At 42.7% G+C, this 12407-nt stretch overlaps 1 protein-coding gene across 1 annotated transcript in view; it reads left to right on the top strand.

Moving 5' to 3' along the window:
- The window catches only part of Dnah9 (dynein axonemal heavy chain 9), a 332320-nt gene that overhangs the window by 145801 nt on the left and 174112 nt on the right, over positions 1 to 12407 (top strand). The window contains exons 34-36 of the mRNA XM_027954056.2: positions 1031 to 1139; positions 3089 to 3236; positions 9462 to 9636. Coding sequence (XP_027809857.2) covers positions 1031 to 1139; positions 3089 to 3236; positions 9462 to 9636 — 432 coding nt within the window. The remainder of the gene's footprint in view (positions 1 to 1030; positions 1140 to 3088; positions 3237 to 9461; positions 9637 to 12407) is intronic.

Raw genomic sequence — 12407 nt, 5'->3', positions numbered from 1 at the left:
CACGTTCAGAAAGCCCATCCACATTGGAAGTGTTCAGATGGCTGCAACATTCACAGAACCATTAGAATAAATGCACACCCTCCCAGTGGGACTGCTTAAAAAGGAAGAGTAGAAACTTGAAACTGAAGCTCTTTTCTTTTAATAGTTTTATTATTCTGGTGTGGTCTGGTTCATTCAAATTATTGGCACCGATTTAAACTGTTTAAATAACTTTTTTCCCCTGATTCAACAGACACACACACAGAGGATAGAGGGGAAGGAGTGGAGGGGAGATAGGAAGGGAGAAAGAGAGTTGCTGTAGAAAATTTAGAAAGTACTTACAATCAAAAAGAATAGTCATTCTGACTTTGTTTTGTGTTACTTTCACAGAATACTGGAGCCTGGGAATTTTATAAAGAAAAGATATTTATTTGTCTCATGGTTCTGGAGACTAGAAAGTCCAAGATCCAGGGCTCAGGGCCTCTTTGCTGTGCTCATCCCATGGTAGAAGGGGGAAGGGCAAGAAAGCATGCACAAGAGAGCAGAGACTGAACTGCAGCCTCAAGCCCTTTTTAAATTAGCTTTGGTCCATTTATGAAGGCAGATGCCTTTTCGTCTCGTCACCTCTGAAGGCCTCACTTCTCAATGCAATTGCATTAGGAATTAAGCTTCCAACACATGCTTTCCAGGGAACCTATTCAAACCTTAGAACATCCATAACCCAATCAATAATATTCCGCCAAGCCAGGCGAGGTGGCACATACTTGTAATCCCAGGGGCTCGGGAGGCTGAGGCAGAGGAGTACAAATTCAAAGCCAGCCTTAGCAAAAGAGAGGTGCTGTGCAACTCAGAGAGACCCTGTCTCTAAATAAAATACCAAATAGGGCTGGGGATGTGGCTCAGTGGCTGAGTGCCTCTGAGTTCAATCCCCGGTACCCACACCAATAATAATAATAATAATAACAACAACAACAACCACCCACCAAATCCTCACCAGCTGGCAGTGTGTCCTAACACCTCCCTAACGGGATATCCCTCCTGTGGTTTCCAGGTGCTGACCCTGGCAAGCAATGAGAGGATCCCTCTTAACCCTACAATGCGGCTCCTCTTTGAGATCAGCCACCTGCGCACGGCCACTCCAGCAACTGTCTCCAGAGCAGGTATGGCCCTGAGGGTAAAGCTGCTAAACTGAGATGGGTACTTTTGAGTTGGACATTGGGTTTTTCTGGCTCTAAAGGAAGTCAGAAACCTGCTAATCCAAAACTCCAGCCTAGTTCTCAGGACTCATCCACAATCACAAGGGGAAATGGGCACTATAAGACCAGAGTCAGTGGTTTTGTTTATTCAGAAATGTGGCAATGGGAAGGGAAATAGCCTGCAAGCCAGACAAATGTCCACTGCACAGAAGTGTCTCAAATTAGGCTACTTTGAGGCTCATTCTAGCCTCCATGTCAAATCATCATTTCTCATTAAATCCTCATGGAAAATAGCAACATTACCTTCATTTTCCTGTATCTCTGCTAACTAAATTCATTAGCAGAGCCTAGAGGTTAAAAGAACTGATTTGGGAAAATAATCAAATTTAAAGAAATAGAAAGGAGAATGGTAATTGACAGGCCCTGGGCAGGAGGGCACAAGGGAGATTTTGCTGAATGGGTACAAAGTTTCAATTATGCAGGGTGAAGACATTTTGGAAGTAATGGATACATTTGTTAACTTAATTGTGGTGATGGTTTCACAGGTGGATTTGGGTGTCCCAAATTCATCAAAATAGTTTGCATTAAATATGTACGGTGTTTATTTATTTATTTGTTTATTCTAATCAGTTATACATGACAGCAGAATGCTCTTCAATTCATTGTACACAAATGGAGCAGAATCTTTCACTTCTCTGGTTGTACCCCCAATAGAGTCATGCCATTCATTCAATCATACATGTACCTAGAGTAATGATGAATGTCTCATGCCACCATCTTTCCTACCCCCATACCCCCTATTCCCCCTCCTCTTTGCCCCCATCCAAAGTTCCTCCACTCATCCCATGCCCCCCTCCCTATTATGGATTAGCATTCACTTATCAGAGAAAACATTCGGCCTTTGGTTTTGGGGGATTGACTTACTTCAGTGTACAGTGTTTTGTGTATCAGTTATGCCTAAATAAAGTTGTTAAAAAAATAGTTCATCTGTTTTGTATATCAATTATACCTAAATAAAGCTGTTAAAGTATTTCATCACATAATAATAAAATAAAAACTCATAATAAAAAAGAGAAACTTTTTGATCTCTGTCCTCAATATCAGGGTCCCCTTCAAGAACCTGGATTAAGGTTGGTGAACACAGGTCAGGAGAGTTCTCTCCCACTCTGTTTTAGTTAGCTAGTGTCACAGTAACAAGTGTAATAAATCACCATAAACTTGGTGGCTTTCAAACCAGCAGAAATTTATTCTCTCACCTTTCTGCAAGTCAGGTATCCAGAATCAAGGTCATCAAGGCTGCACTTCCTCCAAAAGCTGTAGGAGAGACCCCCCTGCTTGTATCACCCATCTCCATTCTCCTTGGCTTATGGCCCCCATAACTCCAACCTGTGCCTTCTTCTCATGGCTTCCTCATCTGTATGCATCTCTTCTCCTTTATCTCGTATAAAGACACTTGTAAATGTCCCATCCAGACAACCTAGTGTAACTTCATCACAAGACCTTTAGCTTCATTACATCTATCTGCAAAGGCTCCTTTCCCAAATAAATTCACGGTAACAGGTTCCAATGGTTAGGATGTGGTCATATCTTTTAGGAGACCATTATTTAATCCACTGCACTCTCCCACATTATGACAAGTTTTGCTGATCAGTCACAGTTTTCTTTCTTCCCAAGCCTTGATTTGTGGTCTTGGGATCCTTCCCAACCCAGCTCTTCCTTCATCTGTCATGGATCAGTTGGCCTTGATCCTCAATAGTAAACACATGTGCCCTCTCTGACCAAGGCCAGGTCTCTGTTCTTTTTATGTCCCAGTCTCCTGTACAATATTTTAAACAGAGAAGATAACTCCCTTGGGGAAAGCATACTTTGACCTGTATGGAATCCTCAGTGCCCAGCATTCTCTTTCCTCCCAGGGATCCTCTACATCAACCCAGCAGACCTGGGATGGAATCCTGCAGTGAACAGCTGGATTGACCAGAGGGAAATCCAGACAGAGAGAGCCAACCTAACCATTCTGTTTGACAAGTATCTTCCAACCTGTCTGGACACACTCAGAACCAGGTAAGCCCAGAAACAACGGTAGCACATGAGCCCAGCCGCACAGAATCCTTGGCTCACAGCTGATGCCCTGCTGATGTTCTGTCCTGATCCCAAAGTCAGAACCCTCCAGGCACAGCAGATGGCAGAGGGGAACACACATTAGGATGGCCACGGAATGCCTATGGTCAGTTCAGGCAAGAAGAGAGGTGACTGAAGAGAAGGAAGGTTTAAAGTACCTTTCATAAGTGCCACACTGGTATATGTACATGAAGGAGGCAGGTGGCTATAATATCAGATGGTAGTCCTGAGACTCAAATCCTTCTGCTCACAAGGATAGCACCTGTCTCTCCTACAAATGATCCACAGGCCAGACCAACAGGCCTACAAATGAAGATGACGCTGTCAGGGACACATGGGGCCTGTTTTCTGTTTCTGATTCTGGGTATTCACAATTCAGGAATTGGGTATAATTTATCATTTGACCTGTCCTTCCCCACTGAATACTGGGAGGTCACTTCTGCTCTTATGATTTTGCAAAAGTAAAAGCAACAAACCCTGACCACCTGTGTGAGTCAGCTTTCCGTCACTATCAGTTCATGCCGAAAGGACTTAAAATCAGCATACTACAGTGACGCAGCCACGTCAATGTTTATAGCATCTCAATTCACAATAGCTAAACTATGGAACCGACCAAGGTGTCCTGCAATAGATGAATGGATAAAGAAAATGTGGTATATATATATTCAATGGAATATTACTCAGCTTTAAAGAAGAATGAAATTATGGCATTTGCCAGTAAATGGTTGGAGTTGGAGAATAGCATGCTAAAGCAAAATAAGCCAATCCCCAAACACCAAAGGCTGAATGTCTTCTCTAATATGCAGATGCTAATTCAAAATAAGATGGGGGACACTAGAGAAGAATAGTGTTACCTTAGATTAGGTTGAGAGAAGTGACAGGAGGGGAGGGGATATGGGGATAGGAAAGTTAGTAGAATAAAACAGATATTATTACATTATGTATATATATGACTGCATGACCAAAATGATTCTGCAACATGTACACTCAGAAAAATGAGAAATTATATCCCATCTATGTGAGATACATCAAAGTGCATAAATGCATTCTACTGTCATGTATAACTGATTAAAATACATTTAAAAATATTGAATTTACCAAAAAAAACTGAAATAATCAACTTATAAAGAGAAAAGGGTTGTTTTAGCTCACAGTTTTGGAAGTTTCAATTCATGATTAGTTGGCCCCCTTACTTTGAATGTGTGGCAGCACATCATGTCAGGAACACATACATGGCAGAGCAAAAACCTTTCATCTCATGGCTGGGAAGCAAAAAAGAGGAAGAGAGTAGGGTCCCCGGGTCCCCTTCGAGGGCATGCCCCAGTGGTCTAAAGACTTCCTGCGTGGCCTTACCTCTTAACGTGTCCACCGTCTCCAAATAGCACCTCTCTGGGGACAAAGTCTTAACTCAGGGGCCTTTAGGGGAAACTCAAGATCCAAACTATAGCAAGTACCACCTTTCACTCAAATAAGGTTAATGACTCTTAACCAAGAGGATAGTTATGACAGTAAGAATGTTTGATGTGTCAGTATAAAGGGGTTCTTGTGCTTGGAAACCTCTTTCTCTCCCCTTCCCCCACCTCTCTCATTTGATAGATTATTCTATGAACATTTCACCCATTCCCATAATTCAGCCAAGAAGGGGCATCAGAGGCTAGTGCCCAAGACTCTGAGATCCATAGTTCCTGAAGATTCTAAAATTTGGGGTCGGGATTATGTTTCCAAGAATTTACAGTCCATCACTCAAATTGATCCCTGCCTCCTTATCCATGGGCCTGTCAAGCACAGGATAGGATTGTGGCACCAATTGTCCAGTCACCCACAAATGCAGAGGCAGAGGAAAGGGAAACCCCAGACTGCGATGGCAATATGAAGGGCCATAGGCAATCTGCCCCTACCCTAAAACAATCCACCCACATTAGAAGTGACCTTTGTATCAATAAAACTGAGTTGTAATCTAGTAGTCGACATAGTGTATTTTTTATATGCTTTTATATTTCAGGGTCAATAATTATTTTTTTTCCAAATGTCAGTATCTTTTTCAAGGGTTTGGAAAGCTTTCTGCCCCTGATCACCCATGGACTCTAAAGCCTTGGAGTCTAAGGCTGCCCTGGTAGCGAGCAAATTCTGACTAGTGGCTATAGTGGGCAATCAAATGGGCAGATTAGGGTAAGGCTTTAGGAAAGCAGTCCACCCTTGCTCTTTATCTTTGATTGGGACACTTGTCAATATAGTCTTTAGCAAAAAGTCAGGCTATCCCCACTCTCTGCATTTAAGATGAGAGATACCAAAACTCTTGTGTATTTGCATATCTGTGTGTGTACACGCGCATGCGTGTGCGTGTGCACGTGTGCACATCTGTGCTGGCACATACACAAGCGTTTGAAACAAGCCTCGAAGATTGACTGTTTTAAGTCTATGCAGACTGGCCCCCCAGTTGTTGAAATCTATGGTTATCAGGGAAGAAGAATAGTTGTCATTCATGGGTGCCCGCTCTGGGGTGTGATTTCATTTTTTTTCTTGCAGCTCTCCAAAAAGGCTACACATGAGGGAGCAGAGCTCTGTGATGTGGCAGTTAATAAGTAACAGATGCTTTTACTTCAAGGCCTTACTTCTATTTTATAGAGACACAGTATCCTGATGCTGGTTTTATGCCACCCTGTTAAGACAACCTGTGCAACGTCAACACATATTAATTATTTTATTAGACAAGGGCTGAGTATAAATCGACCTTACCTTGTTTGTTCATTGTTTCCTCAAAACCATTTTATGTGGTTTGTTCTCCTCCCACCCTAGCTGAGATCTAAATCAATGTCCACAATTTTCTGGCCACTTGTAGTGTGTGTGTGCGTCTCTCTCTTTCTCTCTCTCTCTCTCTCTCTCTCTCTCTCTCTCACACACACACACACACACACACACACACACACACACACACAAATCCAGGGAAAATTTAAAGAAGTAAGCCTCATCTACAATGAAAGCTTCTGCCCTGCCCTGCAGCTCATTGGGGAAGGGGAGTATTCTCACCTCTTTTTCTCGTTTCTCAGAAATTGTATCTTCTGATTTCTCAGGGTTGAAGGGTACAGAGAGACAGGAGAGGTATCACTTGGCTACACCTGTGTGGCTATGGCTATGATAACTACAACAGATCTTAAAATCTGATGCCTTCTCTTTGGGGGATCTTGGGAGTTCTGTGTAGTCCTCCCCATCACTAAAGATCTCTCATCTGCATTCCCTGAAGAAAGTATGTGCCTCTCCTTCATCCAGTCGTGAGCTACTCCTTACAAAAACCTCCAGTACCTCATCCTTCCAACAGCCCCATTAGCCAGCCTCTCAAACAACCCCACATGCATGCAGCTCACACTTGGATTCCAGGAAATATTCCTTCCTGTTTGGCTTTAATAGACTGGAGCTCAAGCTGCCCCAGCAAGAAACCTCTCTACACACCACTGTGAGTTCTACAAAGCTTGATGGGGCTTACTGGGGAAAGTAAATAAGCCTGGACTAGTTCAGTTGAAGTTTCTTTGCCCTGTCTCTCTATGGGGGCAAGCCCAGCCTTCCCTATAGGGAAGGTTGCACTCACTATATGCCAAAGCTCTCTCCAAATCCTGTATTTGTATGTACAGCCTCCCCCCAGCACCTCCCACTTGGATCCTCAATACCACTGAGAAGGTAGAAAGGTCAGGGTTGAGAAACCTTTTTGCAAATCCCACCTAGGTTGTCTGGAATCTCGTTTGGGACTGTAAGGGCTCCTGGTACCCACTATTATGGTGCCTTACCCAACACTGAGCCTGAGATGGTTTCCTTTTATCACTTGTTAGAAATATGCATTGGAAAATTGAAGGAAAGACCATCAAGACTAAGTTTTCTCATTACTCATAACACCTAGAGTATTATATGGTAATAACATTATGGTAAGGATAAGAAGTAGATAGGGCAGAGGGGTGGTAGGGAAAGGGAGGGGGCAGGGGATTATCAAGGATGGCGGAATGTGATAGACATCATTATCCAAAGTACATGTATGAAGACACAAATTGGTGTCAACAAACTTTATATACAACCAGAGATATGAAAAATTGTGCTGTATGTGTGTAATAAGATTGTAATGCATTCCGCTGTCGTTTTTTTTTTTTAATCAATTTAAAAAAGCAGAAAGCTAACCAAAAGATTAGAAAAAGAAGAAGTAGACACAAACACAAAACACTGATGGGAAGAGCACACTGGACCACTTGGAGGCCCAAAGGTAGTGAGTGACTTCTACAGTGGCAATAGATGATGATATTCATCTTGTGACAACAGACCCATTCCCTGGGCAGCCTGGGAGCTCAGACTGTGATAGTGTGGGTTGAGTGTGTGAGTCTGTGGTGTACACCCTATGTACACATGCAGGGAGAGAGTACCCAGGGACAGATAAGTTCCTGTGTGAATATGTGTGTGTGCATGTACACACTCCTGGTTCCTTGGACATGTCTTTTGTGCATCTCTTGATATCTGCCTTTTAGTTAAGACCTCCAAAGTCAAGATCTAAAGTACAAATAGAAGACCAGGAGAAAGTCACAGAAGGTACATTTTCAACTAAGGAATTCCATTCAGTTCAGGATTATATAAAAATCATCATTGAAAGAACGAACAAGGCTTGTCAACGGAGAAAATGCCCGTTTATTGAGGAACAGCTCTGCATATTTATAGAGCAGGGGGTGGTTTGACAGTTATGACAGTTTAATGGTTGAACGGTTTGACAGTTGGCAGGGGTGCTTTCTGATTGGTGGGTAAGGATCATGTGAGCCAGCAAGGCTCACCATTGGACAGCTCTTCTTGGGGGATGGGGAAGTTAGTTTTTGAAGCCCAGGCGACATTTCCCCTTCTTTGTTATTAAATGAGAGTGGACATTGACTCATTCTGGCTGCTTCCTGATGAAATGGGGCGGTGTGGGAGAAAGAGGAGGGAAGTAAGGAGCACCCACAGGAGGGCAGAGAAGACCAGTATCAATAAAGGTTCCTTGCCACCACAGATCCATGATGATGTCAGTCCATTTGGCATATGTCTCGACTGGAGGTATCATCAGTAGCCAGGAGTTGATAATTCCTGAGGGGAAGCTGGTAAAAGCTTGATTAGAAATTTTTTTACCCACCTGAGTCTGAATGAACTTTATGATAAAGGGAAGGAACCGGCACAGGGAGTTTTTATAGCCCAAATCTAATGGGGTCTCTGGTTCTGCAAGCTGCCTTATTGGCACAAGGGGGGTTAAGTGTTCAGCCTTGAGCGGGGGCGTGGGCGTTTGGGCTTGAAGCAAACAGGTGTTAAAGAACCAGACAGAGGGTTTGAGAAGCCAGGTCATTCTGCAGCTAACTTTGTTTGGCATGCCCTGCAGATGAGCCTGTCCTGCACCTAACACCCTCAATCCTAGTCCAATCTAGCTCCCTCCCCTCTCTATTAAGGCTGCTCTTCAAACTTTCTCCTACCTGAGTGTACCAGCTTGCTTCTCTCTTTGCCTTTCTTGAAGGCAGCCAAGGGAGGACGGTGGCCCATTGTTACCATATTTCCCTTTGAGAGCAGTCAGATCTCTCCCTGTCCCCTCTACTATCCAGACAAGACTCTGGCCCCAGAAACATTTTTCAGTGTGTTGGAAGAAAACCACTGAGGAGAAGATGTAAAAGAACAGACCTCAAAATTGTTCCCAAAGTGCCTTTTCAGGTCCTTTTGGACAATGTTTTCCCTATTTTTATTGATACAGTATAATTATACATAATAGTGGGATTTGTTGTTATATATTCATGCATGTCCTTTTGGCCATTGAAGAAATTAAAAGAAGAGAAAAAAAGTGAGATGTTGACTTGTTTTGTTGCATTCTACTTTCCTCAAAATCTGAGAAGGGATTATCCATGCAAGGAGCAGGAAAGAGAGAGGGAGAGGGAATCAGAAGAAAGAAAGATGAGAAATGGAAGCTTCTCAGCCGATCGCCAGGCCATTGCTTCTTTTCAGAAGAAGCTGACCCTAGAATAACTGAGAACAGTAAGATTTGTGTAACATCAAGGTCCTCTGTAACCCCCAAAGAACTTGACCAGTTCTGAGTCCCCTGAAGCCAAGAGATTTCCATAGTTGTCCAATGGCTCTTCTAGAATGGAACATCCATAGTGTTTAATAGCATGTCCTGGTCTTTATTCACAGATTTAAGAAGATAATTCCAGTCCCAGAGCAGAGCATGGTTCAGATGGTGTGCTACCTTCTCGAATGCCTCCTGACCAAGGAGGACATCCCTGCAGACTGCCCCAAGGAAACCTACGAGCTTTATTTTGTGTTTGCTGCCATCTGGGCTTTTGGTGGAGCAATGGTTCAAGATCAGGTAAGAGGATGTACTGACGTTAACCTTCACATGGAAATGTGCAGAGGCAAAATTGGACCCTCCATCCCAGAGTTCGAAGACAGGAAAGTTTCATGTTGAAATTAACAGGAAAACATTAGATTCTATTTAATTACCGTCTGCTCTGTTGCTAAAGATGTCAGTGCCTGTGCAAAAGCCTTCAAAAAAATATACTACAAGGTTGTAGTGTATTTGGGGCTGTTGCCTTTTGAGTTCGTGAATATACCTCTGCTTTTGTGGAAAGGTGTACAGTGTTGGAGTCTGAACAACTTCTGTAATATGTATACAACTTTGCCAGGTGATGGGTGTGTTATAGAGAGAGGTGGAAGGATACCGTGCTGTAGGAACTCCAGTGGAGGGAATACCTTCAGCATTCTAAACATCTTCCAGAGGATACACTGCTCTATACCAGGCCAGGGCTAACCAGCATGACCCTACAGCCTCAAAACACAGGGCTGTCCAAGGAAGGTTAGGCCAAATGTTAATTGGCACCTAGGAGTGGAAAACCAAAGCAGTAGTTAGCTCATGGTGTTTATTGCTGTAACCTCAAGCTGTTTGGGGACAGGGATGTGGGCTTGGAACATCTTGATATCCTATCCCCTAATCCTTCCTGTGTTTCAACCTTTTTTCTTCACCTATAAATAATCTAGAGCCATAGCACCTTGAATGCACCTGATCCTGTCTTTATTTATAAATAAAACATATTTTACCTAAAAACAACATCTTCAAGATTCTGCAGACAAATCTCTTAAAATTGACTCTAGCTACCATGCAATATCATATAGAGGATAAGAAAGTGGACTCTGTTAGCAAATGTTTATGTATACAATGGGCATGGTGATGCTCACTTGTAATCCCAGGGGCTTGGGAGGCAGGAGATTGCAAGTTCAAAGCCAGCCTCAGCAATTTGGTGAGACCCTAAGCAACTTAGCAAGACCCTGTCTCTAAATAAAATATTTGTAAGAATGGTTAGGGATGTGGTTCAGTGGTTAGGCACCCCTGGGTTTAATCCTCAGAACCCCCCCCCCCCCCAAAAAAAAGTATACAATAAGTTATTGTTAACGATAAGAACCCCTCTGTACATAAGAGTCATTTATCTTCAACTTAGTCATCCTGCACGATTGAAATTTTGTATCCACTGAAAAATACCTTTCATTTCCCCTAACCCCCAGCTCCTGGCTGCCATGATTCCATTCTCTGCCTCTGAGTTTGACTATTTTAGATTCATCATATACATGGTGTTAGGTGGTATTTGTCTTTCTGTGTCTGGCTTATTTCACGGAGCATGATGTCTCCTAGGTTAGTCCGTGTCGCCTCAAATGGAAGGCTTTCCTTCTTCTCTAGAAAAAAACTGTGAAGACTGTAGATTTTTTTTTGGTATACTTATCATAAACAATAACAAAATTAACAATAATAAATAAAGCTGGAGAAAATTTGAAGATGATGGTAGGTTTATGCATCATTGTGATAATGGTTTCACAATTGTATACTTATCTCCAAACTCATCAAGTTGCGTGCATTAAATATGTACTGTCTTTTGTTTATCAATCATACCACAATAAAATGGTTTTAAAAAACAACCTAAAAAAGCCACACACACAAAAAACCAAAACAAAACAGAACAAAAAACCACCATGGACTATGGCTTTGAATTGTTACTCTGCCACTATTACCTGGGTAAACCAGGGGCAGGAAATTTAGCTTCTCCCTACTTTATTCTTCCCATGTGTCCAAAGGATGATGACAAGATAGCCCTTTCCTAGGATGATGGTGAGGATTAAGTGAATGCATGCTGTTCTAATCACCCAACATGAACACGTGCAAAGCTCTTAGAACATGGCTGGCATGCATATGTGCTTATTGCTAATATTCTCCTCACATAAATATTCATTTTTATAGTAAGTGTCTGGTGCCTCTCTCTCTCAACAGGGGATCAGACCAAGTTGCAGTTTTTGGAAAGTTATGATTTTTCCCTTCTGGTCTGGGTTGATTGTGAGGCTCTTTCAAAGAAAGGCAAAAAAAAAAAAAAAAAAAAAGTTTCAGCCTTGCAAGGCAAAGTTATGTTTGAGAAATTCAAAAGGGAAATAAGCTGGGACCAAAAGAATTATCAATTAACTTCTTTTGCCTTTTTACAAGCTCTGGTTTTAATACTCACCCCACTGCCCATCATTCCCTAATGTGTCCTTTAGAAAGCAGTTATCATAGTGTCTCCAGAAGTGTACCCCCCCCCACCAAAGGGCACAAGGATGCACAAACTAGGAATTTGATATCTGAGAATTTTGTGCAGAATTTTCTGCAGTCTTTGCAGCTTTTCCATTGACAGCTTTACATTCCCCTTAGAGCAAGGAGGTGAAGAGTCCAGCAGAATGAATGAGACTTGGCTGAACATCACAGGGATCTCGAATGCATAGCTTATTGCTTCCCATCAAATTCAGTCTCCGACCTTTCAGTTGATGAAATGTCAGACAGCAACCAGGCTTCTCTTCCATATTGGTACCAACCAGGCAGCGGGGTAGCAGGGTGAAGAGTCTTGGTCCATTTTTCTATCTCTGTATTGAAAACTTTGAATGCATTCCACTGCTTTTTAAAGCCCAGGAGAAAGCATCCCCCCACCATCCGTTTCCTGGGCTCTGGAACACTTGGAGCTGCAGGCAGCCATGTTGGCACCTAGGGAAAGGACACAGGAGAAAGCTTTTAGCAGCAGGGAATGTTCAAGCCCCCTGCACAATCTGCATTAAAGCAAAACACCAAAA

Source organism: Marmota flaviventris, chromosome 17 (assembly GCF_047511675.1).
Source record: "Marmota flaviventris isolate mMarFla1 chromosome 17, mMarFla1.hap1, whole genome shotgun sequence".
Lineage (NCBI taxonomy): Eukaryota > Metazoa > Chordata > Mammalia > Rodentia > Sciuridae > Marmota > Marmota flaviventris.
Note: the sequence above shows the minus strand (reverse complement) of the source record. Positions and strands in the feature narration are given on the sequence as shown.